This window comes from Alligator mississippiensis, chromosome 11, assembly GCF_030867095.1.
Source record: "Alligator mississippiensis isolate rAllMis1 chromosome 11, rAllMis1, whole genome shotgun sequence".
In the NCBI taxonomy this organism is placed as follows: domain Eukaryota; kingdom Metazoa; phylum Chordata; order Crocodylia; family Alligatoridae; genus Alligator; species Alligator mississippiensis.
This window is the reverse complement of record NC_081834.1, coordinates 47,690,469-47,718,200: the sequence shown is the minus strand read 5'-3', so window position 1 is coordinate 47,718,200 and position 27,732 is coordinate 47,690,469. Positions and strand designations below refer to the sequence as shown.

The 27,732-nt window shown below is 47.4% G+C and overlaps 1 protein-coding gene across 1 annotated transcript; it reads right to left on the bottom strand.

Moving 5' to 3' along the window:
* Window positions 1-267: 267 nt before the first annotated feature.
* LOC132243865 (L-amino-acid oxidase-like) lies at window positions 268-11,326 on the bottom strand. Its single transcript, XM_059714381.1, has 6 exons — window positions 10,310-11,326; window positions 7,777-7,889; window positions 6,862-7,063; window positions 4,920-4,988; window positions 3,350-3,486; window positions 268-1,433 (listed from the first exon to the last, which is right to left on the bottom strand). Exons 1-6 carry the CDS (start codon window positions 10,709-10,711, stop codon window positions 650-652), a joined length of 1,707 nt encoding a protein of 568 aa, XP_059570364.1. The 5' UTR covers window positions 10,712-11,326; the 3' UTR covers window positions 268-649.
* Window positions 11,327-27,732: the final 16,406 nt, after the last annotated feature.

Genomic DNA, 27,732 nt, shown 5'->3' with positions numbered 1-27,732 from the left:
GAAAAACTTGGACATCTGGGAAGATTTAAAAAAACCCACCCAAATGGCAAACAGAGGGCTCAAAAAGAGGACACTTCCAGGGAAACCCAGACGTATGGTCACCCTGTCTCAGGAGTGCATGTGCACTTGAGCAAAAGCATTACGTACAGACAGACAGACAGACAGACTAAACCCTTTATTATATATATATATATATATATATATATATATATATATATATATATATCTTATAGCTATATAAGATGATATATGAAGTGTGCGCTTGAGTTATAACTGTATGCTTGTGCATTAAATAAAAAAGTGAGTGTAGTGCATTTGAGCAGCAATTATTTTGATGAATGAGTTTTCTCTACTGTTGTTCTACCTGCCTAATGTTTCAAGAGAGAAAGCAAAAAATAATCCTATTTGAAACACACCTGGGGCCAAATTCTAAGCTGTTATGTGTCAATGTGACATCATTGACTTGAAAGGAAACACCTGGATTTTCACCAGCTGAGGATGTGTGCCAGGTAAAGGTGCGTAGCAGCACAGTTACTATGTCTGGGTTTGGTGTCCAGCTCTTTTGTTTCTTCCCCAAATATTCCTGGAGACATTAAAGTTCATCTCTGAAACCCAAGCTAACAGTCTCCGGCTCCTCTTCCTGCTGCAGCTATTGTCCTGGAGGTAGGTTGCTATCCCGGTGAATGTTTCTTGCTGCTCTCACAGCAGATTTCATAGAAGAATCAATCCAGGCATGAGGCCAAGCTGTGTGTTCTCCTGCAAAATAGACCCTCCCTTCTTTCTGAAACAGGGCCTTGGAATAGTCCATAAACTGGTACGGGGTGAAGAAGGCGAATGCCCCCATGGAATGTTTGTCCAAGTTCCACCTTTGTATCACGTGCTTATCACAGACGTACTGGATGTAGTCCTTGGATATGTCGTGTACTGCTGAAAGGTCGTCTAGCACTACATCAATGCACTTCTCATCACTGAGAGGAACAAAGAAGTCAGCATCATCGTTCCAAGTATAGGAAGCCAGGATCACACCCACACCACTGGAGAAGTTGTGGTTGGGGTAGTAGATGAACCTGGAGGGACGATCTGTGATTGACTGCCCACCATGAATCCCGTCTCTTTCCCAGAACCTTTCAGTGCAGGCCAAGGCAATCTTGGTGGAGCTGGAGTAGTGAACAGAGCGCAAGGCACATGCCTTTTGGGGGGAAAGCAGTGGCATAAAATTGATAAGTCTTGTGGCTTTGGCTGAAACTGTAATGAGGACATAGTCAGCCGTCAGAACATAAGGAGTCAGTGTGTCTGGTGCACGGTAAAGCACTCGAACCATGTTACCATTTGTTATTATCTTCTCAACCGTGGAGTTAAGCTGGACAATGCCAGGCATAGAGTAATAGAAGGCAATGGGCAACTGGTCGAAGCCCCCTGCGATCTCATCAAAGCTGAAAAAATAAAATAGACACTTAACTATTTGTAGCAGTAACATAATTGCTTCTAAGAGGTATGGCGGAGAAGGGGATCCCTGTAAGCTATGGTTAGCATATAACGTGACTCTCATAATACGATTCCCACCTAAAGGAATCTAGGTGGAGTGATTCAAACAGGCCCCAAAACTCAATAGGCACCGCTATTTTTGATGGCAAATTTCCCTAAATGTTTACGCTGGGGCTTCTGAGTATCCTCAAAAGTGATTCTGAGCATCTAATTACTGTCTTAGAGCCACTGCAATTCAAAGTGTTGCGGGGTGCACCTCAATTCTGCTTAAGTCTCTGGAGAGGTTGGTGCAGAAAAAAAGTACACCTCTCATTCATGCTGACTATAGCACAGTGGTTAGAGCACTGTGCTGGGAAGCTGGAGGGATGCAGTTCCAGCTTCACTCTGGGTGAGAGGCCTAGAGCTCCAGTTATCTACTTCCCTGGGTGAGTGCCTTAACCATTCAGCTAGAAAGGCTGAAATCTGAAGAGCTGTCATTTGGGTATGTCAAGTGCAATAGGTGTTGCCACAAGTAATAGGGTTGCCAACTTGGACTGAAGCTATTCCAGGAGATTAGCTGTGAGCAGGGGCCAGGGGTGGCACCGGGCTCTTCCCAGCAGGAGCGGCTGGGGCGGGGCGGGCAGCGGCACTGCTGGAAGGGGGGCTGCAGCCACCTCAAAATTTGCACGCACCCCCTATGCCCTCCCATCGTGTGTGCAGCAGCAGGAGCCACCCACCACCCTGCCTGTGCCACCCAGACAAGCCGCTAACTGCTCCGTCCTGCACCCTGCCCCGGCTGTGCAGCGCCTGCCCCTGCCCCAGCTCCAGCTCCTCTCCCTCCCTCACCACCGGGGCCTTGTATGGCCCCTCCCCGACTTCCTTCGCAACAGATTTACCTGCTGGACCCGGGTGGTCTCCACCCTGCCGTGCTGCACTCCTGGCCACCTGCATGCTGCGCTGCGGCTGTGCACATGCACAGGGCATTTATTGGCTGCTCAACCCATTCATAACATCAATCTCCTGGATTGCTTTCAATAGTCACCGGGAGATCAGTGCTGATTCCAGTAGACTCCCAGCCAACCTGGGAGGGTTGGCAACCCTAACAAGTGAGTTAAAGTTCCTGTTCCTGCCTGGTAACACTAGCTTAGGAAAAGCAAAGGCAATGTCTTAGCAGTAAAGTAGAATTTGAGGCCTGGCATACTGTACATACACATGACACACTAGGAAGAGTGACTGTCCCTGGTTTAGAAATAGGGAAACCAAGGAACAAAGGAAGCAACACTCTCCAATGCTGCCCCATGAAATCTTTACTTGAGCCAGGAACTGAACTCACATGAGCCCCAATCCAGTGTTTTAACACTCCTTAAAAAGAAAATGACTGAGAAGGCAATAGTAAGAATTGCAGCCCACCACAGGCTTGAGCCAAAGACCTCCACTTGGAGCAGATAATCATATCAGGGACTACAAGGCCCCCAGAAATCTCTCAAAACACAGCATAAGATGACATGGGGCACTGTTGCTGCTATTGGCTCTCTGTGCAGAGGTGAATTTAAGTCAACCTTAAAAAACACAGGTCGTTCTGCAAAGGTTGTTCCCCAATAATGTTTGTAGCAATGAAGGGATACAACGCAGGCAGCATAGCACCTGTGGTTACACACACAGGATGCATTCTGCATATCCTAACTGCCACAAAGCAGTTTCAAGCTGAGAAGCCACAGTTTCTGTTTCTTTCCCCCTCAACTCTGCAAATAAGGATTTTTTTTTCAATAACATCCAGGTCCCAGCAGCCAAGAACTGGATCCCATTTCCAAGGTCCTCATTAAACTTGTACAAAAGTTGCTGTCCACCCCAAAGAGTTTGGAATTTCAGTATGTTCCTTCCTTACCCCTCTTCATGAGAGAAGATATCAAAATCCATGAGAGAGCTGAGAAATGACAGGTAATACCCAGAATCCTCATTCAGCAAGTCACCAATCATCTTCACAGCCCCATGGCTTAATTTTCCTTTTTTAATCAAATATTCCTGTTGGTGAAAAGAAGAAAGTGACTAACTGGGCAGCATTTGGGACCTAGCTGGACTGATCCTGGTAGAAGAAAAAGTCACCATGCAAACTTGGTGCTAAGCTACAAAGCCTGTATACACACTCTGCTGTCCCTGACACAATAGAAACAAGAAATCAGGAGGCAGTTTTTATATCTGCCTTTTCAGGAACTTCTGTCCCCAAAAGAAGTTGTGTCACTTGGTGTCTTCCTAGGACCATGCTCAGCTCTCCTACTCTCTCACTCTCCTGACTTCTTACCTTCCTCACTTAAAGAAGCACACAAAGGCACGGACACATACACATGCACATGCACACAAGTGCACGCACACATACACACAAGCACACACCTTGCAGCTCCTGCGTTTGCAACCAGTCTGAAGGAAATACCATCATCCTACATGGGTTAGCCTCTGCTTGGTCTTGCCATGTAGCCTATTGCATTGGGTAGTAGCTTCCTTTGTCTCAGATGTCTCATATGACAAAGAATATTAATAACACCAATGAAGAATGGTTACTAATAAACATGGGGAAAATACAGAATTTGGGGATTGGTGGCAGAACCAAAACTCAGAAAAGAAAATAATTCAGACAAAATGGAAACAGATTTTCCAATATTTTGACAAAGTAAAAAACACAAACACATTCATTTGGTTTTCTTAAGATTTTTAGCCCTTATTGAAAGCTTTTTCTTACCCTTTTTAAATTAAATTTAGATAGATTTTTAAATGGAAATATTTCAAAATTTAGAGTAAAAGACATTGTTTAAAATAACATTACCATGTAAGGTTTTGGCCTTTCCAAATGGAAACATTTTATTTTGAAAATGTCAAAATGAACTTGTTTGACATTTTCAACATTTGCCTCATGTTTTTCAACTGAAACCATTCACTGAATCTCACATGATACTGTAAAACTAATCACTTGAAAACTGTTCTTCAGAGAATTTTTAATGACTCCAAAAACTTGTCTAGCACACCCACTTACTTTATCCAAGTTTGTGATTTATCTATAACAAGAAATGCTTAAGCATGAATCTCAGTGCCTTCCATCAAAACAACGTTACAGTAAAAATGGAAACAAGATTGACATTTTCAGGATGTTTTTCCCCACAAGCTTGACATTTCCTTATGTTTGATTAATAAAGCCATAACTCAGGAGCTAGGTTAAAATGAGGATTCTGGTCATCCAAACCCAGCCAATTCAAATAAAGTGTTCATCCAACTTCAGAATATGATTTTTCCTTTCTCCTTTTAGTTTCTGCTTTATTGGTTGTTTCAGTAGATGACAAAATTGACATGAAAAATTATGTCATTAGGTTTCCTCTTTGGGGTGAATATGGGTAGCGCAGAGCAATTGTTTCAGTCTTGCCGTTAAACATTTGGATGTAGAAGCACTCAACAAACATTTCCATTACCTTGGTAGAAAAAGAGTCGTATTTATCCAAATATTTCTTGCATTCTGAACTCTGGAGCTCCGATATGGCCTGTGTAGGAACCAGGGGCATATGAACAGACAGAAAGAGAAATGTGTTTAGAAGGAATAGCAGGTGGGATTCTGACAAATTAACTGGGACCTGAGAAAAACTAGATCAAATCTATTCTGCTGGATAAGGCTATGGACACATGACAATATCACAAATAGTCATTAGGCGGTGGGGAGTTAACACTCACTAGCTGTTTTATGATAGCTGTTTGTGTGCCAGCCCTTATTCCACAGTACGGGGAACTAATCCATGGAACATTAGCACGTTTTCATTCAGGACATAAGAAGTTTAGTATCCGTCTGCCAGGCAGTAAATGCATGCACATGGACATTTACCATACAGCAGCTGATGCATGATAAAGCCCCTCAAATTTCACCCCAAGATAGTATGCTCCTACAGCCATAGGGTTACCATACATCCAGATTTTCCCGGACGTGTCCACTTTTTGGATCCTCTGTTCTCCATCCAGATGGGTTTTTGAAATATGAACAAATATCTGGGATTTTGCTGGGTTTTTTGCTGCATTTCCCAGCTTGCCCCAGCAGCATGCATGTTTACCAGGGATTCAGGTTTTCCACTTGCTGCGGAATAATGCGGATTAGCCTCTTTAAAGGAGGAAACCATGGGTTTCCCATCGCAGGCTGGCAGCCTTTCAGCCTGCAAGGAGCTGCTTGGGGTGACTGGAGGCAGGGGGTACCACATGCATCTATGCACACACATGCATTTAGCCAACATACAGCCAGGCAGGATGGTGGGAGCAGCTCTGGCAGCTGGATGCAGATACTCCTATGGGGGATGGGGGTTGGAGGGCCAAGGCTTGGGGACTGTCTTGGGGAGGTGTGTATGTGTGTAGCAGGGGTGCGTGGAGGAGGATGGGGGTGGGGGCTATATGGTAAATGTCCATGTGACCTTACTTCTGGATGAGAGCATTTAAACAGAAGTTTACTGCATTTTAAATAATCCACTTGACATTCACACCATTAGTAAATGGACTGTCCTCAGTATCTCTGTATGGACAAGACCGAAGAGAAGAATCATGGCCAGATCCAACATTAGGTGCATTTTAATGCAGCAGCCAATACTTTCCTTGTCACTGGGATGGCCTTAAGAAGGGATGTGTTAACAAAGGAGAAACCCAGGACAGGTCAGACCACGAAAGACCTAATATGCCACAATACAAATGAGAGCAATCCAAAATAGTCCTCCAGTTGCCCCCAAAATGGTACAGCAAGGGAGAAAGCCAATATTTTAAAACCTAAATCGCTGATTGTCCTCCCACTCACCCCAGTGCAAATCAGGATTTTATCCCACTGAGTTATTGGGGCTGATTCCCAGAAATAAATCAGGAATATACTCCAATGGACTCACAGTAGCGGTAACTCGGAGTACTGAATGAATTTGAAGTTCACTGAACTAGTGTTATGATGCATGTCTGTCTCACAGTTCTTGGCCTATCATACAGACTTCATCCCATCTCTACAGCAGCGATTCTCAATCAGGGTGCTGGGGGACCCTGGGGTGCCTCAAGATCCTTTGAAGGGCACCTCAGGAAGCGAGAGGAGATAAGCAAGGTGTGAAGAAACAAGCATCTAGGGGAAGACTCAGAGTGTTCCTGCCTAGCTGCTCTCCACCCCAACTGCCTTCCCTATCTGCAAAGAGGTAAGCACTGTAATAAATAAATTAGATTTTTTTATGGGATGCCACTCACTTCACAGAAGTTATGGAGGGGCACCTTGAGTTTGATGAGTCTAAAATAGTCTAAAATAGTTAAGAACCTCTGCTCTAGAGACTTCAAAGCTATGATACACCTGCTCAGGACTGACCCCCACACCAGGAATTAGCATTCCTTTCTACAACCCACCAATATACATACCGCCTGCAGAATTTCCCTATAAAGTTCACTAGCAGATTTGCCCCTCTCTGAACGATGCAGAGTATAATTCAGCATGTCGGGATTTTGCTTGACTTCTCTTACTCTTGCCCTGATGCCATTAACCAAATACCAGGCATTGTCGTTCATCTGAGAGAACTCATTTAGCTTCAGGTGAAATTGTCTAATAAATTCACGCACAATCCTGGAAAAGAAAAGGGGACAGACAGGAGAAAAAGAAAGTCAAAATGAGAAAACAAATTACATGCTTAATTGGATATAAAAATGGTATTGTTTGAAGTATGTCATTTGTCAAATTGAATAATCCCCGACTACAACTTATGTTAGGAATATTATTCATAGATAAATGAATAAATATGATGATAGAACCTGCTCCTTGCATTTTCAATTATTTCAGTGGTGTTGCCACCTAGCGCATTAATTAGTAACAATATTTCTATGGTTGTTCTGGTCATAAACTTCAGTGATGATTTCCTTTGAATTAAAAGTGTGTGTTGTGCTTTTTTGTCTTATTCTTTGTCATGCTTGTGATTTTGCTTTTGTTCCATACAATTAAACAGAAAAATATTCTTGTCTGATCTAGTCTAATCTAGTCTGATCTGACTTTGGTGCAGGACTTTATCTACCTTCCTTCTGTTAAAGTTAATGGGAGGTTTTCTATTAATATAACATGTGTGTGCTGAGGCTCCTACAAGTTATCAGTTGCCAATCCTACAAACCAGGCTACTGAGTGTTCTGTTTACCCCTGGGCATGGTCCCACCCAAACTGATGAGACGAGGAATGGTGGGAAATATTACGTCCTGAAGTCAGACTTTTGCCTCCTCCTTAATCATAGTACATATTCTTCACACCATCCTCCCTTCCTGAGTGTGTTGGAGAAATGAGAGGTACATTACCTGTGGCTTCTTGGTAAACGCATGGCTCCCAGCTCCACGTACCAATCTTGTGTCTCATCACGATAGGTCTTGACCCGTCCTCCTATACTACCACTGGTTTCCAGGACTATAACCTAGGAACATACGCAGCCCATGACTTCCAGTCACTAATGAAGTCGCTGAAAAGTTCTTAGCTGCCAATGAACCACCCTCCAAGCCCTGGGACCTTAATCCTGGTCCAGGCAATTAAATGTTTTGATATCTCAAAGGTGCTCCACTGGCACTTCATCAGAGTCAACAGAAAGGAAGAAGTGCTTTGCCCCTCCAAAACTGGATGGAGGACAGTGCAGGTGGTAAGTTTCTGCCTCATTGAGTGCAAGCAGCCAGTCGAGAACTCAAGGCCCCTATCTCAAGACACCTCCATGAACTGTAAATCTTCTGGCTGGTTTGCTTCTTTTTGACCCCAACTATCACCTTCTCATGGCTGCCTAGGGGGCCACTTTCAAAAGAAGTACTAGACAATGAATTGGCAGTACTTGATGTGTGGTTGGAGTCAGAGCTGTCCCTAGAGGTGTGTGGGCCCTAGGGCATATCAACCCATGTGGGGCCAGGGGGTGGCGAGCAACTAGAGCATGGAGTGGGGTAAAGGGTGGTGAGCAGCCGGAACGTGGAGATGAGAGCTGCAGCAGGGCCTGTACAGCACTGTCCGCAGGTCCCCCCAAAGCGCAGGGCTTGGGGCAGTCACCTTGGTTCACCCCCCCCCCCAGCGCCTCCCCCGCAATGGTCCTGGTTGGGAGTATCATGCTAGAAAGGCAGATATTCAAACCCTCTTGGGAGAGGGGGAGGGCTAAAACCTGGGTCTTTGGTTTCCTAGTCAAGTGCCCCAATCACTGTACCATCTACATGTGCAGAACGACCTGCACAGGAACAAAACCCCTACATGCACATATATGCAAAAAGTGCCATGTAGACAACCAGAAAACAGCCACTTAGATAACCAGGAGGGAATGTGAGCTACCCTGACTGTTCATGTGGTTTCTGAGTCAATCAAAACTGAGTGTTGTTGTGTTGGCATTTCAATCGTCACATTCTTGAATAACTCTTGTAAAATGTAGGTCCTTTACAGATATTTGTAACTTGACATTTACTACTTTGATTTATTCCCTTTTTAGTGTGGCTAGGGTTATTTTTAAATTGTAGCTTCTCCATTATTTTTCCACTTTCTGTGTGCTGTGCTCTTGACTGTAATTCCCCCAAATTTACTGAAGATTCAGGGAAGTGTTCAGAAACAGAAATGTGAGCTAGGTGCAGGGGTGAATCTAGGGAGGCATGCTGTGCTGAAGTTGCACCCCGCTTTGATTTCTGCTCCACCCAAACTTTAAAACCAACTGCCTGAGAGGTGCAGCAGCATTTCTATTCAGACAGCACTGAGAGAGTCAATTAACATCATGACTCATTGTCATCTCACTCATCACTCCACAGGTGTTAATAATCCTATCTGTTTTAATGGTCTTGACCTTCCACTATTCAGACTATCCTTTCTTCTGCTATTCTGCTGTTTAATAGCCATTCCTGGAAAGATGATTCTTTCATTTCACAGCCAGGCAGACTGCTTTTGATTCTATCTGAAAAGCTTAACTCAGGTGTAGAAATGATGGACATTAAAGTATTGGAGGCACTATCAAGACACTCAAGAAGGTTACATTTTGTTTCATGAATATGAATCAGAGATGTATATTTAGCTACAATGATTATGGGATAAATGAGAAAATATTTTTTGACTATTTTTGACTATTTATGTGGGTTTTTTAAATGTTAAATATAATGTAGCAACTTAGGGCACATTCCGATAGTTATATTAGTTTTTTGCTTTAATCTTAAACCGAATAATATTGTGTTAGCCCTCTAGCATATAGTAAAGCTGCTAGTTTCCCTTTCATTGGAGAAAAATAATTGCTATGTTGTATGTAATGATGTACCACACCAACTGCACCCCACTTTTCAAAATCTTAGATCAACCCTTGGTTAGATACCTGCTTATTTCCAAACAGAGACAATAGGGTCTGGGAACCAAGTCTCATTGGTGCTTTTGGAGGTGTCTTCCATTAGGGCATAAAAACCTACAGCAGCTTTTCCTCCTTCCTGCCTTCCACACCCTGAATAGCCATTTTAAGTTTCATAGGATCATAGAAGAGTTACAAGGGACCTTGGTAGGTCACATCTAGTCCAACCCCCTGCTCTAAGCAGGACCATCCCCAACTAGATCATTCCAGCCACGGCTCTGTTGAGCTGGGCCTTAAAAACCTCCAAGGATGGAGATGCCACCACCTCTCTAGGTAACCCATTCCAGTGCTTCACCACCATCCTGGTGAAAAGATTTTTCCTACTACCCAACCTAAATGTCAGTGGCTGCAACTTGAGACCTTTGTTCTATCAGTTTAACTTGGTTTGGCCCGTTCTTCAGCCTAACCAGTTTGATTTTCAGAAAATAAAAAAGGAAAAATGTGATAATTAGCACTGACTGCCTCTGACATCTCTTTCTTCAGTCAATTACCTTATGACCCGCATCCCTGAGAAGTTTGGCAGCAGTGAGTCCACTTATTCCTGCCCCCACAATGACAATCTTCTTTGGATGGGCTGCCTTTCCCAGTCCGTGTTTGGCGATCTTCACCAGATGATCATAATCAGGATCATGAAGGCAGTGTTCAGGATAGCTAGAAAAGCCTCCCACACTTAGAGCTAGCACAAGGACAAACAGCTGGAAAAGTGCTAGGGATAGATGCACAAAGGAAAGAATAGTTCTGTTAATGACACAAGTAATCAGCAACTTCATTCTCTGTAACCCTGAAGGCAAGAGGCATGACAACTGAGAGACCAACTGGCGGCTTCGGCAGTGGTGTCTCGAGGCAGGCTTCGGTTTCCTGGACCATGACCCGCACATCACGACGAGGGACATGCTCAGCTGGGATGGGCTTCACCTGTCCCCCAAAGGTAAGCGTGTGTTTTCTTCTAGGTTGGCAGATCTCCTCCGGCGGGCTTTAAACTAGGCTCGTCGGGGGGAGGGGAGTACGAGGGCAGGGGAAGCTGTGGACCACCAAACCATGTGGCACCCACAAGGACAGCCCAGCCTGAAGAAGGAGAACATTGGGAAACTGAAAGCCATGGGGAGGCCAGCACAACAGAACAGGTAAGGAACAAGAAGGTAAGAAACAATGGGCCCCATGGGACTGGGAGCGGGGGGGCAACAAAGGCACCAGTCGCAGGGCTCAAGTGCCTATATACTAATGCTAGGAGCATGGGGAACAAGCAGGATGAACTAGCGCTCCTGCTTGCACTAAACACCTATGACTTAGTGGGGCTAACAGAGACCTGGTGGGATTCATCCCATGACTGGGCGGTACATATTGAGGGCTATAGATTGTACAGAAAGGACAGGTCGGGGAAGAAAGGGGGGGGGGTTGCACTTTATGTCAGTGAGCAATATACATCAACCCTCATCAAGACAGAATCCGAGGCTGAGGAAGTAGAAGGATTGTGGGTTAGGCTACATGGGGGGCAAGGAGAAAGGGATTTGGTGGTAGGGGTCTGTTACAGACCCCCACACCAAGGGGAAGAAATAGATGCGGGGCTCCTGAGGCAACTCTCGGAGACCATAAAAGCTAAAGAGGCGGTAGTCATGGGGGACCTAAACTACCCGGACATCTGCTGGGAGACGCAGACAGCAAGGTCCCATCGCTCACGCAGGTTTCTAACTTGTGTACAGGACCTCCACCTGACACAGGAGGTGTATGGTCCCACTAGGGGGAATGCCATACTGGATCTGGTATTGGCAACGGGAGATGACATGATAGGGGACCTCCAAATCGGTAGCTATCTGGGAGACAGTGATCACCTTATGATAGAATTCAACATAAGACGGCGAGTGGGTAAGGTAACTAGTAGGGTGAAAGTGCTAGACTTTAGGAAAGCTGATCTCATTGCACTCAGGCGATTAGTCAAGGAAGCACTGCAGAGTAGGAGTTTTGATGGGATGGGTGCCCAAGAAGGGTGGCTGTGCCTAAAGGAAACGATCCTTTGGGCACAAAGCAAGACGATCCCCGAGCGAGGCAAAAGAGGGAAAGGGGCCAGGAGGCTTCCATGGCTGACCAGAGAAATCCAGGGCAGCCTAAGGGCCAAAAGGGGAGCACATAAAAAGTGGAAACAGGGTGAGATCACTAAAGATGAATATACCTCCTCTGCTCGTGCTTGTAGGGAGGCAGTTAGGCGGGCCAAAGCTACCATGGAGCTGAGGATGGCAACCCAAGTAAAGGACAACAAGAAATTGTTTTTTAGATATATTGGGAGTAAAAAGAAGGCCCAGGGAGGAATAGGACCCCTGCTAAATGGGCAGCAGCAATTGGTGACAGATAGAGGGGACAAGGCTGAACTCCTCAACGAGTTCTTTGCCTCAGTGTTCCTAAGCGAGGGGCGCGACAAGTCTCTCACTGGGGTTGTAGAGAGGCAGCAGCAAGGCGCCAGACTTCCATGCGTAGACCCTGAGGTGGTGCAGAGTCATTTGGAAGAACTGGATGCCTTTAAGTCGGCAGGCCCGGATGGGCTCCATCCGAGGGTGCTGAAGGCACTGGCCGACGTCATTGCAGAGCCACTGGCGAGAATATTCGAATGCTCGTGGCGCACGGGCCAAGTCCCGGAGGACTGGAAAAGGGCTAACGTGGTCCCCATTTTCAAAAAGGGGAGGAAGGAGGACCCGGGCAGCTATAGGCCAGTCAGTCTCACCTCCATCCTTGGTAAAGTATTTGAAAAAATTATCAAGGCTCACATTTGTGAGAGCCCGGCAGGACAAATTATGCTGAGGGGAAACCAGCATGGGTTTGTGGCGGGCAGATCGTGCCTGACCAACCTAGTCTCTTTCTATGACCAGGTTACGAAACGCCTGGACACAGGAGGAGGGGTGGATGTCGTATACCTGGACTTCAGGAAGGCCTTCGATACGGTATCCCACCCCATACTGGTGAACAAATTAAGAGGCTGTGATGTGGATGACTGCACAGTTCGGTGGGTGGCGAATTGGCTAGAGGGTCGCACCCAAAGAGTCGTGGTAGATGGGTCGGTCTCGACCTGGAAGGGTGTGGGTAGTGGGGTCCCGCAGGGTTCGGTCCTTGGACCGATACTCTTTAATGTCTTCATCAGCGACTTGGACGAGGGAGTGAAATGTACTCTGTCCAAGTTTGCAGATGACACAAAGCTATGGGGAGAAGTGGACACGCCGGAGGGCAGGGAACAGCTGCAGGCAGACCTGGATAGGCTGGACAAGTGGGCAGAAAACAACAGGATGCAGTTCAACAAGGAGAAATGCAAAGTGCTGCACCTAGGGAGGAAAAATGTCCAGCACACCTACAGCCTAGGGAATGACCTGCTGGGTGGCACGGAGGTGGAAAGGGATCTTGGAGTCCTAGTGGACTCCAAGTTGAACATGAGCCGGCAGTGTGACGAAGCCATCAGAAAAGCCAATGGCACTTTATCGTGCATCAGCAGATGCATGACAAATAGGTCCAGGGAGGTGATACTTCCCCTCTATCGGGCGCTGGTCAGACCGCAGTTGGAGTACTGCGTGCAATTCTGGGCGCCGCACTTCAAGAAGGATGCGGATAACCTTGAGAGGGTACAGCGAAGGGCAACTCGTATGGTCAAGGGCCTGCAGACCAAGCCCTACGAGGAGAGACTAGAGAAACTGGACCTTTTCAGCCTCCGCAAGAGAAGGTTGAGAGGCGACCTAGTGGCTGCCTATAAGTTCATCACGGGGGCACAGAAGGGAATTGGTGAGGATTTATTCACCAAGGCGCCCCCGGGGGTTACAAGAAACAATGGCCACAAGCTAGCAGAGAGCAGATTTAGACTGGACATTAGGAAGAACTTCTTCACAGTTCGAGTGGCCAAGGTCTGGAACGGGCTCCCAAGGGAGGTGGTGCTCTCCCCTACCCTGGGGGTCTTCAAGAGGAGGTTAGACGAGTATCTAGCTGGGGTCATTTAGACCCAGCACTCTTTCCTGCTTATGCAGGGGGTCGGACTTGATGATCTATTGAGGTCCCTTCCGACCCTAACATCTATGAATCTATGAATCTATGAACTGGCCTGCCACCACCTACAGTAGATCTTGGGTCGAGTCTCAATTGTATCAGAAAGCAAAGATCAGTGTTTGACTTTACCAGCAGACATGTAACGTCATCATAGATTATGATAACTTTTGGGATGGGACTGCCATTTAAAATATGTTTCTCCCATGCCTTTCTGAATGCTGGGGGTGAGCCCAGGTAGCACGACTCAAGAATGTGACTTGTTCTCCAGGACAATGCAGGTGACACCCTTCACTGGTACATCATACCCAACATATAGGGACACAGTAGTAACTTCTCCCCTCCCAAACCTCCTAGTGATTTTGTGTAACCAGACTGAGATGCCTCAACAGGGCTAATTTTCAAATAGCAGGATGATCAGCCTTTCCAGAAAAAATAGGTTTCTTTTTAATACCTTTCAACATGGAGACAAACAAATTTCTCTTTGCAGCTCAGGTCATCTACAAGACATGGGCTTGCTGCTGGAATTGTAAAGTGAAATCCTGCAGTTTGTGTTACACAGGAGTTCAGACACAGTAGTTGTAACTGTCCCTTCTGGCCCTTAGCTTCTTGGAAAAATGAAGCCACCTATAATCTACAGACATTTAAAAAAATCTCAGCCCAAAAGAGAAAAAATATCATTGTTGCTCTAAAGGCCTTGTCACACTGAGAATATTTCCCTCAAAATATAAAATCAGTTTTAAAATCAATTAATATCATTGTTAAACTATTTAGCCCTAGGATAGACCATAGATTGTTCTAGTGATGTCTGAATTGTAGTTATAACTTTCTTCATGCTGATTTTCAAATTAGCTTGATTTAAAAACAACAACAATTTCACCCATGTGGAAAATGCTTTTAGTTAAGGTTACTACTTAATTTTAAAGTCATAAAATATTTAATTTCATAGTAGGCGCATCTACATGAGACACTACATTGCCATAGTGATGAGCTACCGTGACATAGCTTGTCATTATGGCAACGTAGCATTGGTAGGCACAAACCGTGACACTGATGCTACATCACGGTAGCACGCCCAGTGATGATGTTGTAAAGACTAGTACCTGTTGACTTATCTCCACAAGTCAATGAATTACCACATTTTTATAGTAAGACTACATGAATCCTACATAAATACTAACTGGCTGGGTCTACATGGGATGGTGACTGCGCAGTAGCCCCTGACTACTGTGCAATAAGACTGCAGGGCAGGAAGCATGATGTGATGCTACTGTACAATAGAAGCTACTGCATAGTCAGCATCATGAAGAAGTCATTCCTCAGCACAACTGTGCAGTAACTCCAGTTACTGTGCAGTCATTTAATATTTGTTTATACAATACTAAATGACTGTGCAGTAACAACTGTGCAGTCAGCATCTCACATAGACATGGTCACTGAATACTAATTCAGTTCTTCCTGAACAGAAACTTAGTTTCCAATTTCTCTTTCTATTTCCAAAGACCTGCTGCAGAGTAGGACTAGTTCTCTCTTTCCTTCTCCAATGATACCAGTTTCATTCGAGAAAAGAAATTACATAAATTCCCCATGAGCAATATCGCTGGCTTTAACCACAGATGCTATAAATCTTATTCACATAAAAATGCCCATGAAATCATTGCTTTTATTAGACTGGTCTTCTCCTGTGCAATCCTGGACAAGCAGAGGTATTGAAGATGGAGCCATCAGCTTACTACCATTTAGTTTTTGTCTCACAAGAGTTACATCACATGAAGAAAACAGATCTATCTGTTAGATGCTGATCCTGTTTCCCATTAAGTCAATGGGGAAACAAAGAGTGTTTCAGGATCTGACCTTTAGTGCGACCAAATTTTACCTTTGATACTCATGTATGTAAATGAGCATTTTCTCCAAAAATTGCACAAGCACTACTAGTGTTTGATCCAAAGTATGATAATGCATAGGAATTTTCCCACCACTGGGGAAGAAACAATAAATATGCATGCAAAACAAAAAACACAGTTGGGAAGAAAAGGGAAAAAAAGTAGAAGTGTTAAAAAGAGATGGAAGCAAAACAAGAAATCAAGTTGTCAGTTAACACGCAACACAACCCAGCCCCACATCAATGAACTCAACGTAGAAGTTTCACTTACAGAATTTGTCCATGTTACCAGCACAAGCACAGATCATCAACTGAGAACATTTATAGCCTTCAGCACCCTACCACACAAAAAAAAATATCCTGAACCTCCTGACAGTCAGTATTTCCAAATTAGAGATGTAATTAGTACAGTGAAGGGGAAGTCATGTTCACCAAAACCAATTTCTACATAAGTTTCCCTCTCCCTGTGATGCATCCTTTATTCTTGTATCAACTGTTTATTACAATGCACGTAATTTTTTTACTGGAAAGTCCCATATGCTTTGAGTTCTGGTTCACGTATCTATCTGTCTTCATCTCACTGAGGATTATATTAAGGCCTATTTCTGCTAGGCTGATATCATATCCAATGACAGAGGCAAGGATTTCTAAAGGGGATATCTTTTATTGGACCAACAGTATAGTTCAGATAGAGTTAAACAAACTTTTGAATGCACAACACTCTTCATCAGGTGTGGAGAGCACAGGCTGCTCCTGGCTGACTGAGCTCTCTTGCCATAAATCTATCTGGTGCCTGTCACACTAAAGCAGCACAAATTGATGCACGCTAAAGCTGCACCACTTGGGCATGTCTACACAATGTTTACTGTGCAGTAGATTAATTAGCTGCGCAGTAAATGTCTTGGCATCTACACATGCGCCCCTATTATGCTGGAGTAAACTAATTTACTTCACAGCATGATAGTAATTGTAAATACAAGTACTGTACTGCTATGGCTTAAAATACTCCGCAGCAGTGCATGTGTAGACACCAGAGGGGTTGGCTGGGGTACAACAGTGCGTCAGTGCTGGGGCTGCCTGCTGGCTAGCCTCACAGTGAAGCACCCTCATGCCCCAGCCAGCCCCTCCACAGCACATTGAACTGGGGGAAGCATCCCCAAGTTGACAGGAGGCCCAAGGGGCCAGTCTGCCAGCCTGGGAGGTCAGCCTCCTAGGCACATGTTCAAACAGTAATAAACTCTGAAGTTTATTGCTCCTGGACACACATTCAAACAGTGTACCCAAGAGCAAAAACCTCTGGAGAAATAAACTTCAGAATCTATTACTTCACATTACTTGCATATGTAGACATGTCCCCTATGTTGCAGCCACAAATGTGGGGCTTTTGTGGTGTGACAAGGGATAGGGATATTGTTTAACTTTTGTACCACCATAACATTTTTTATGGTGGCACAAATGTGATGTCTCTTTCTACCCTCTGCTACTTGGGGGGCTGCCAAAGATTGCTGGGAATTGCTGCTCCAGTCAGTACCTTTAAGGGTCACCACCACTCCTCCACCACCTCCAGGGGTCATCCTTTCTCCTCCAAACCACCCAGGATTGCTTCTGGTCCTCTTTGGGTTGCCTATGAAACCCCAGTTCTTTTAGACCACAACCTACCTCAAAAGCTGGCTCAGGGATCTTCAAATGCCTCAATTATTGTGAGTGTCATGCTTCTGACTCCATTATGGCACTTTCCCTTGAAAAGTTGATGATTCACAAGGCCATCCAGGGCATGACACCGTCCCTGCACTAAAACTGAGGGCCACTCCACTGCAAGTCTCTACATAGCTCACAGTGAATGAACTTTGTGTCACTATAGCAACTGAATACATATGGTTACTATTATAGACGGGAACCATAGCCCAATATAGAGAAGTACACGTACAAGGAGGATTACACATACAAGAAAGCTGACAAGATGAGGTTATTCATGCACTGAGGCCACTGCCTATAATGCTAAGCAAGAGTTTTTTTGTTTCTTTTGTGCTCCCCTGCTGACAATGTCTACAGTCATCTACTGTCCCATCTCCTGCACTCAGACTGTAACCTCTTTAAAGGAAGTTTCTCATCTTTTTTTTCTATGAGAAAAAAAGGGACCTGCAGATAGAGGACCCTGTCTATGACTAGGGATCCCATGCTGAACACCTGTGCAGTGGCAACGCGCCATAGCTTTATGCATGTAAGTAATCCCCACTGAACTTAAGCACAAGTTTAAGAGCCAGATACAATCAACTTTATGGGGTCCTTCATACAGGTGTTGGAACACTTAAAAATGTAGATGGCTCACTTGAGGAGGTTAAGCTAAATGAATAGGGTAAGGGCGTAGGCAGCTAATAGTGAGACCAATGTGCCTTCAAAGGCTGATCCAGAACACCTCGGGACTAAGCAAGGAGATGAACCAATAGAAAATACAAAGCAGAAGGCTGTGTCTGCCTTCTTCCAGGCTTTCACTTCTCACTAGGCACTTTCACCACATGGGGATCCTGAATGCCCAGAGAGGAGGCGTCTAATACTCCTCAAAAGCAGCACTGATTTCTGTACAAAGTACAATTCTCCAAGCCCACTCCAGGTCACAAACAAGGCCACTGGATGTGACCACTTTTTACACTCAACACCACAGTGGGGAGAGCACTCAGCCAGAAAGTGGGATACCTGAGTTATTGTCCCTCCTCAGCATGGGGAAGGACTCAGAAACATCTCCCACCTTCCTAACTAATAAGCTATAAAATAGTCTGGTTGGGGCCATGTGTTTAAACTACACCAAAGGTCAGGAAAGAACGCAAGATTCCCGGGGACCAGAAAGACAGTAAGTAGGGAAAGGCATGCCTTTATTGCTTTGACAATCTGGTGATGAGGGCAATCTCCTGGGGGGGAGGGAAAGACTTGAGTTCCAATTGCTGCTGTTGGGATAATTTGTCATTTCTAACAGTTTAATACACAAGGCATAAACATTGCTCAAAACAGGACTGTAACCCAAGACTCCCCACTTGCAAGGCAGTGTGCTCCTCCCTGAATCATATAATCATGTGTCTTCTTGCTTATTCTTCTGACCCTGTGGCTAAAGAGTCATTGACCCTTCTACCCAGTGGCCCAACCTTATCAGGAGGATGGAGGGTGCTTCCTTCCCTAATCCCCACCACCACCCCACAGCAATTTATTCTATAGCCTGGTGTTCAGGATAATCTGCTTGTAAAATGGAAATTGGACATGGTAGAAGCACAGCCTTAAGGGAAAATGACCTCCAAGCTTCTGTTCATGGCCTCTGACCACTGCAGAGTTGCTCATTTTCACCTTGGGAAGACACATCAGTGTCATGTGTATCACTCGGGTCCACAGGTCAGCAAGAGAGGTAGAGAATTGTTGGGAAGGGATGGCTTCTACCTCACCCTGACAGAGAAGAAGCTGTTCTTGGCCAGAATGGCTGACTTACTTGACAGGGCTCTAAACTAAGATCGCTGGGGGACAGGTGGGCAATCAACAGTTCTAGCCCATGTCATGTCAACTACAGTAGTAACAGCTTAGGTAGCCCAAGGGAACCCACTCCGATGACAGCCCAAGAAAAGGTCACATCCCATCACATAAGGAAGCCTAGGGCTTCCCATGGCAGACTCAACTGCCTGTACACCAAAGCCAAGAGCTTCAAAACTGTCCAAGCAAGAGGAACTGGCCCTTCGCTTGGGCGATACAGATTACGATGTGGTGGGGATAACAGAGATCTGGTGCGATTCCACCTATGACTGGTCTGTGGGTATAGAAGGCTATACCTTGTACAGGAGAGACCAGGTTGGGAAGAGGGGTGGGGGTGTAGCTCTTTACTTTAAGGAACACTACACTTCCCTTCAAACTGAGTTCACTAACCAAGAAGGGCATCTTGATACCCTCTGGGTTAAAATACAGGGAGAGCATGGGAAAGGGGATATAATTGTTAGGCCTGTGTGAGTAGGCAGGCATTCGATCTGGCTTCAGATCCAGCTGCTTTGGCTGTCAGAGATCTGATCTGGAGCTCCGGACCAGTTTGCCGTTTCGATCCGGCTGAAGTGACTCTGAAGCTTCAGAGCTGCCTCGGAAATCTGGCCATAGGGTATAATGGGGGATCACTGAAATATCTATAACTTTGTTGTTTTGTCTCTGATTTGGGTGACACTTGCAGGGATAGTAGCCTCTGCTGAGAGCATGAAGACTGCCAAGTTTCAAGAAGATAGGTGCAGCAGTTTGGGGGAAACTGTACCTCAAGCTGCTGACAGGCAAAACTTGTGACATAGATGACCCTGTGTGTGTTAAGGCGCAGCAGGCTGAAAACTGCAGGGATGGTAGCCCCTGCTGAGGCCATGAAGCCTGCCAGCTGTCAAGGAGATCGGTGCAGGGGGAGTCTGGCTTCTGGGGCCCTGAAAAGGCCAGCTCTGAAAAGTGGTTTGTACAGTCAAACAAGTACCTAACATCACCAGAACTGAAGCCAACTTCCTGGCTCAGAACACAAAACCTGCCAACTATCTCCAGTGCCCCACAAACTGCACACCAGAGTCTATCAAAGACAAGAAAACCCAACTCCCTGTGGGGGCACATTCCTCACCAAAAACCCCCCACTCTGCCTCCAGTCTCTCAGGCCTGATCCTGAGAGGGAACAAATTACAATGCAAACCACTCTTCAGAGCTGAGCCTATGAACTGCACTTCATCAGCCTCCTAGGTAGTAGGTACAGAAACTCATGAACTCGATATAGACAGTGGAGTTCTGCATGCTGCGGACGGCCAGACACCTGACACCCCAGGCACCTCTGCACTTTTACCTGCACTGTTACATCCCCTTTCCCCCTACCCCCCACCCCAGCCTGTCCCTCCCCCCCGATACCTCCATTTCCATTTTCACTGACTGGCTTTCTTGCCCAGATCGCAGGCCAGGCCAGCCTCTGGCTTCTTTACTATTTTTTCCATCCAGCACCAACTGCAGGTACTTCCTCAGCTGAACAAAGGGGGTTTCAACACAAAAGCTGGCATCCCAGGAAGCTAAGTTGAGCTTACCAGGAGCCTCACAACTGCACTGCAACTAGCAAGCGTCAGGCCGGTCAAAGATGTGACGGGTCTGGGCGTTCCCCAGCCAGGACTTTGTGCATGCGTGCATTAGCTGGAGGTTATGGTGCCTCCTACCCACCTTTCACCAGGGGATCGTTGGTCCTGGCATTTACTGGGCTGCCGCATCGCCAGCAGTCCCACCAGGCCTCCCTACCCTGGCAGGGTGCAGTTTTAGTGGTCATGCCCAGGACCTGGGGCCTCCTCCTTCCCCAAAGCCCCAATCCCATACCTCCAAGTTCATCCTGGCAGGGGAATGAGCTCAGCAGGGACATGTTCTTCCCCTGCTGGCTGGTGATGCAGTTAGTGCCCCTTCCAGCTGAGAGCGGGGCATTACTTGGCTTTCAAAAAACTCAAAAAAGGAAAATTGGTGCAGAGTGAGGAGGGTGGCACTTAGTCCGTCTGCAGGTGGAGCTTCGGGAACCCCAGCAGGGGGAGGTTCACCGTCAGGAACACCAGCTGCTCCCCCAAAACAGGATCCATGCAGGTGCAGTGGGGTGTCACAACATCCCCAGCAATGCTGAACACCCTCTCGCTTGGAACACTGCTCGGTGGACAGGACAGGTGTTGCCGGGCAACCGTGGCCAGATCCTGCCACATCTGGCTGCAGTTTACCCAGTAGGCCAACAGGCCACAGTCCAGTGGCTCCACATCCTCCGCGAGATAGGTAGCCACCGAGGCCTCAGCACTACCTGCCCGAGGCTGGGGTCTGGTGCGTTTGGATCCCGGCATTGAAGCCATGCCTACGGCTCACATTGGCAGTGGCTGGCGTGGAGGAGACTGGCTGGTGCTGGTGCTGGGAGTGCTGCCACAGGAAAGTGGATCCCCCTCTTCCACATCCCCTCGCCTGTGCACTTCAGCCTGCTGACTTTGTTGACCAACACCTTCGTCCAGTGATCAAGGGTTTTGGAGCTGCCAGTACACAAGGTCCCCTTCACCGTCAGGTCGCACATGCCTGCCGTCATGTGGACCGTACTGGACCGCAAGGGATCCATCCATCTCCTGATGCCCTCCTTCAGCCACCTCACCAGGGTCTGCATGTTTGGTGACAGCGGCTTGCCCCAGCCAGGAACATCGATCCCCTGCAACTTCTCTATTTGGTTCTCCAGCTCCCTCACTAGGGGATCACCTGGCTGAGGAGGCCATTGCCAGCACTAAGGGTCTCGGTGGCCTCGAGGAAGGGCTTGAGGACCACCAAAATCTGGGAGATGGTACCCCATTCAGCTCTGTTCAGGGGAGTGCTGATCCCAATCTCCCCAAGCAAGGCCATCTCGTGGATGGCCTTCTGTTGCTCCACCAGCCTCTCGAGCATCAGGTACATGGCGTTCCACCAAGTCTCCACATCCTGCATGATTCTGTGCTGCGGGATGCTCAGCTCTGCCTGTTTTCTCCCGCAGCATCTTGCCCCTCTAGAAGCTGCGGTGGAAGTAGCCCACCACCTCCTGCAGTTTGAAATCAGCTCACTTGTAGCAGTAGTGGTGGCAATGCCATCACTGGCAGCCCTGTCCCGCTCCAAGCCATCCCTCACTATTAGGTGCAGCCTGTGTGCCACACAGCAGATGCCAACAAAGTTGGCATCACAGACAGCCTTCACCATATTGGCCCCATTGTCAGTGACCATGAACGCGCGGGTGAGCTCAGCCTGCCCAATGAGCCACCCCTGCACCATGCGGTTCATGGCCCCCATGATCTCCCTTGCCGTGTGGGACTCATCCAGTACCTGAGCTTGCAGAAGAGCCCACCAACAGCCTGACTGATCACACCAGTGCCCTGTGAGGGAAAGGTAGGTGTGATCACCACCCCGACTGCTCCATATGTCAGAGGTGAAGTGCAAAGCTACCTGCGGCCCTGCCTTGCACAGCTCCTCCCTCATGTACTCCCTGCATGCCTCATACAGGGAGGGCATCACTGTCTTGCTAAAGGTGGTCCATGTGGGCACTTTGTAAAATGGGGCCAAAAGTGCTACAAACCACCTGAACCCTGGCTACTCAACTAGGGAGAAGGGCTAGCTATCCCAAGCAAGCATCTCCCCAGTGATCTGGGTGATCTCGCTCACCTTGGGAACATGCCCCCCTTTCTGTCCACCTTTCCCACACTGGTCCAGGGTGGCCTGCCTCTGCTTTGTGGGGAGGAGGTCTTTGGAATGAGTGGGGGACTTCCCTTTTGGCACACTTGCACTGGTGCCAGGCTGAGTAGGAAGAAGGGCAAGGGGGTGCTGCCTCCTCAGATGCATCAGCATCACCATTGTGGAGAAGTGTCTCACGTCCTTGTCACGGTTCATGTGCCTTCAGCAGTGCTGACAGATGGCAACCCTGGGATCATCTGCCAGCTCAAAATGTTCTCACACTACACTACTCCCCCGCTTCTGGGTTGAGGGTGACGATCCTGCCTTATCTCACGCCTCAGCAGTCTAAGGCTCAACAGCTGCCTCAGCTGAGCCACTTGGCTCCACAACCTCAGCCTCCTCTGAGGTGCTGCTTTCTGGAGGAGACCTGGGTCTAGGGGAAACTTGAGGGGTGTGGAGCACAAACTCTGATTCCCCCTCGGTCCCCAGAATTGCTTGAGCCAGCGCACTCAGCATCCCTGGTTCCAGCTCCAGCTCCTCCTCTGGCAGTGGGAGGCTTACACTGAGAGATGACATGGGGGTGGAGGAGACAGTGATTCCACGGCTGGTGCCCACTTCGGGACTGAGCGGAGGTGGTGCAGGTGCAGGGATGTCAGGTGCTGACACTACTCCCACCTCCTTGCTTCCCCTGGCAGCACAAGTGTCATGGCTGCCAAGGAAGAGAATGCATCTGTGTTTGGGCAGGGAGGGGCTTGCAGCTCTAGCTCTCCCTGTACCCCCTCTCCCTCCCCTGCCAGAAGACCTGTCACCTGGCTTTCCAGAACACTTCATATTGATCTTTCCTGTGCTACAACAGGTCTGTGTGTGTGTATCACTCCTTTTGTGTTGTGTGTTTTATTCCCTCTGTTGCATGTGTGCACTGGACTCCTCTTTGATTGTTTGCTTTGGTGTTAAGAGCTATGTAAAAATTGTGTGCTGTCTGTCTGTCTGTCTTCTTCTCCTATGAATATCTGATTTGTCTTCTTTATATTGTGTGTATGTGCATGTGTGTGTGTGTGTGTGTGCATGTGCACGTGCATGTGTGCAATCTGTGTGCCTCCCTGCACAGTGATGGATCACACTGGCAGGGAAAACACAGCTTTCTTTTTTCAAAATTTGCACAAAAAAAGAGCAAATATAAATTGAAAGAAATGAATTGAATAGTACTAAGAGAAGCTAGGCTAAGGTAAGATAAGCTAAATCCTACCCAATCCTTTCTAACAACAAAAAGGAGCAGGCAAGTTCAACTACTGAGTAAAGCAACCAAGCTGAGATGCCTGTGTCTGAGGGTACCTTTCTCACACAGTTCCTGAGAGAGAACAATCTTGCAAAAGGCACAGCATTCCTCCAAACAGAGGCTCTTATGTTGTTTCTAGGCCCCTCCCCGCAGATGCTGTCACTGGAAAGGGAGCCAGAGACAAATCTTTCTCACTGGCCACCCACACGTCAGTCTTCCCCCCTACCCACCACCCCCCCCCCCGCTCTCCCTCCCTCACCCGTTCCCCTTCCCTCTTCTAACTTTCATTTTCAGCATCCAAAGCATCCAAAGCTTTTCCGAAGCTCTTTGGAAGCTCTGAACCACTTCAGACAACTTGAATGAGCCGGCGCTTCACTCCAGGCATGCTGCTTTGGACACCAAAGCGTCCAAAGAGGCCCCGGATCTGAAGCGCGATCCGAAGCTTCACACAGTCCTAATAATTGTAGGAGTCTATTATAGACCTCCCAACCAAGAAGAAGAACTGGATCATGAATTCAATAGGGAACTGGCTGAGGCCTCATTCTCCTGATGCATGATCATCATGGGGGACTTCAACCTCTCCAACATCTTGTGGGAAGAGTAGACAGCCAAATCTGATCAGTCGCATAGCTTTCTCTCTTACATTGATGACCTCTATCTAATGCAAGAGGTCTATGGGCCGATTAGGGGTAGAGGCACTGCTGGATCTGGTTCTGGCCAAAGGGGATGATCTGGTGAGGGATCTGAGGATCAAGGGGAAGCTTGGTGACAGCAACCATGAACTGATCACTTTCTCTATCCAATTCAGGGTGGGCAAATCCTTCAATAAAACAGAAATCCTCAACTTTGGGAAGGCTGACTTTCACAAACTCAGGAGACTCCTTAAGAATGCAATCCTCAAAGAGCAAGGGAAGTCCATCCCGACCCACAGGAAATGCAGTCAGCGGACAGGGAATCCCCCTTGACTAAACAGGGAACTTTTGGAGCCCCTGAAACTTAAAAGAGAAGCCTATACCAGATGGAATATGATGGTGGGGGCGGCAGTGATATGCCAGTGCCCTGCCCCTGCCCGTTCTGTTGCTCATGACACACATGCCCCCTGCCCCCAGCCCTGCTGCTTCCCCTCACTCTGGACCCACTGACCCCAGCCCTGCCAGTGCCCCTCACTCCCAAAGTGCAGTACCCCGCCCCACACCCCTTGCTGGCGCCCCTCACTCCTGACCTGCAGCTCCCTGGCACTGTCAGTACTCTGTACACCCAACCCACAATCACCCATCCCGTCCCCCATGCCCCTCACTCTCAGCCAGCAGCCCCCTGCCCCTCAGCCCTGCTGGTGCCCCTCACTCATGACCTGCAGCCCCCTGCCCTGCCCTCCAGCCCTGCTGGTGCTCCTCACTCCCAATCCATAGCCCCTGCCCCACCAGCACTGCTGGTGTCCCGCACTCTACACCCACAGCCTCTGCCTGTTCCCAGACCTGATGGTGCCCCTCATTCCTGGCCCACAGACCCCTGCCCCCACCCCAGCCCTGCTGCCCAAGCAGCTCCCACATTGCATATGCCTGCTCTCTCTCTTACACATACACACTCACTCACTCTCTCTCACCAGGCTTCCTGGAGCCCGCTTAGGGAGCACGTCACCTTCAACAGCCAATTGCCCTGCCCGCTGCTCCCAGCCCCAAGCAGCTGGCCCAGGAGAGCAGAAAACCCAAACATTTTCTATTTTAAAAACCCACCTGGATGCAGCACAGGGGGGCCAAAAAAGGACACGTCCAGGAAAACTCAGACGTATGGTAACCCTAGTTCAGGTCACCACACCACATGGTACACATTTAGTGCCTGTTCTAGTTCGCTTCTTGAAGCTGGCTCCCTGGGCTGCAAATATAGGGAGATGTGTGGGACCAGGAAGTAGCAAATAAGCCAGAGCTTACAGGGTCCATGAAATGTGGTGCTGGCCTTGACAGGAAAGGCGTCTGGTTTCTCATCTGGGCTTTGGTCCTAGATCTGTTTATCCAGGGAACATTCAATGCCAGCTGTAACTGTGCTGTATTTTCCAGTCATATTGAGAACACACGCCATTTTTTTCCCTGAAGGACCAGTAATTTTTATGTGAAGAATCTCCATCTCTTACTGCAATGCGGGTCAGTCTTTTGCTAGGCTGCAAACTCACAACCGCTCTAAACTACAGGTCAATCCCTGAACCCCCGGGACCCAACAGGAAACATCTATTGGGTCCAGGGAATTGCTGTAACTCCTGGTGCTTCCTGCCATGAGTTACAGTGGAAATTTGCATGTCTATCAGCTCCCTCTGTTTCCACCATCAATAAGTATCAGTGAAGGAAAGTAAATTGCCTGAAAACCCATAGGAGGGAGACTTAGCCATTGACAGGAGCTGAGATCAAGCCACTCTCCTCTGGCTCTTCAGCCTCCTTCTCCATTTCCTTCACATGTGAGCTGGCAGAGGTATTCCACATTGCATCACATGATATAGGATGGACTGTGCCAAGAATACCTTGTTCACCTTTACAGTGCTTTGCTGTAGTGTACCAGGTGGATGGAGGCACCTCCATCACATCTTACACATGCTGAGAACTGTATCAGTTACTGATGTGGTAATTGCTCCTCACCATCATTGAAAGGTGCACTATCAGGATGAAGTGCAATGGCCAAAGGCAGTAACTTTAGTAACCTGTAGGCAGAGTGGGAAACAGACACGCTTCAGCACTCCCAAAGGGCAGTTTTCTAATGCAGGAATTGTGTGTGGAAGTCTCCAAAGATTGTGTCTAGACTGTGGAAAACGTGCTGTGCTGCCACAGACATATTCTAAGAGGGGAAATCAAGTTTAAGGGGTAACTCACTGAACAGCCAAACACAGAGCAGAGCAAATAGTTAGTGGTGTTGGTGACACATGTGCAGGCATCTCATCTAAGTACCTGCTCATAATACTGGCCCAGTGGGTAGCCATTGGTTTAGGTACTAGCCAAGATAAGAAAGGGCGGTAGAATTGAGTCAAGATAAGCACTGTTCCATGCAAATGTCAGAAGTTCATCCTTCACTTTCAGAATCACACCCTTCAGTTTGGGAGGGTCCTTCACGTAAGCACATTTAAAGAGCCAAATTGGGTCCAACCAATGGTTCATCCAGACCCTATTCTGTCTCCAAAAGTGGTAGAAGTAGATGCTATAGAGGGAGAGCTTTGGACTAGATATCTCTACCCACCCTGGCATCCACCATTTACTGGTTTAGAGAGGCCAGAAGAAACATCTCCAGCCATTTTGTTTCATAACCATTAATAGTTCAATCATCCATGAATTTATCCAGTCCCTTTTTGAACCTGGCTGTGCTATCTTCCTCCACCACCTCCTGTGGCAATGAACTCCACAAGTAAACTAGGCATTGCATTAAAAAAGTACTTTCTCTTGTTAATTTTAAACCTGTCACCTACCAATTTCAGTGGGTGCCCCCTGAGTTGATGTTTGTAGAGTATGGCATGCTGGGCTGATGTTTGTAGGGTACTTAAAGAAACTTTTTGTCCCACAGCCCTCTACCGTAGCAGTATCAGGAAGTGTTGCATT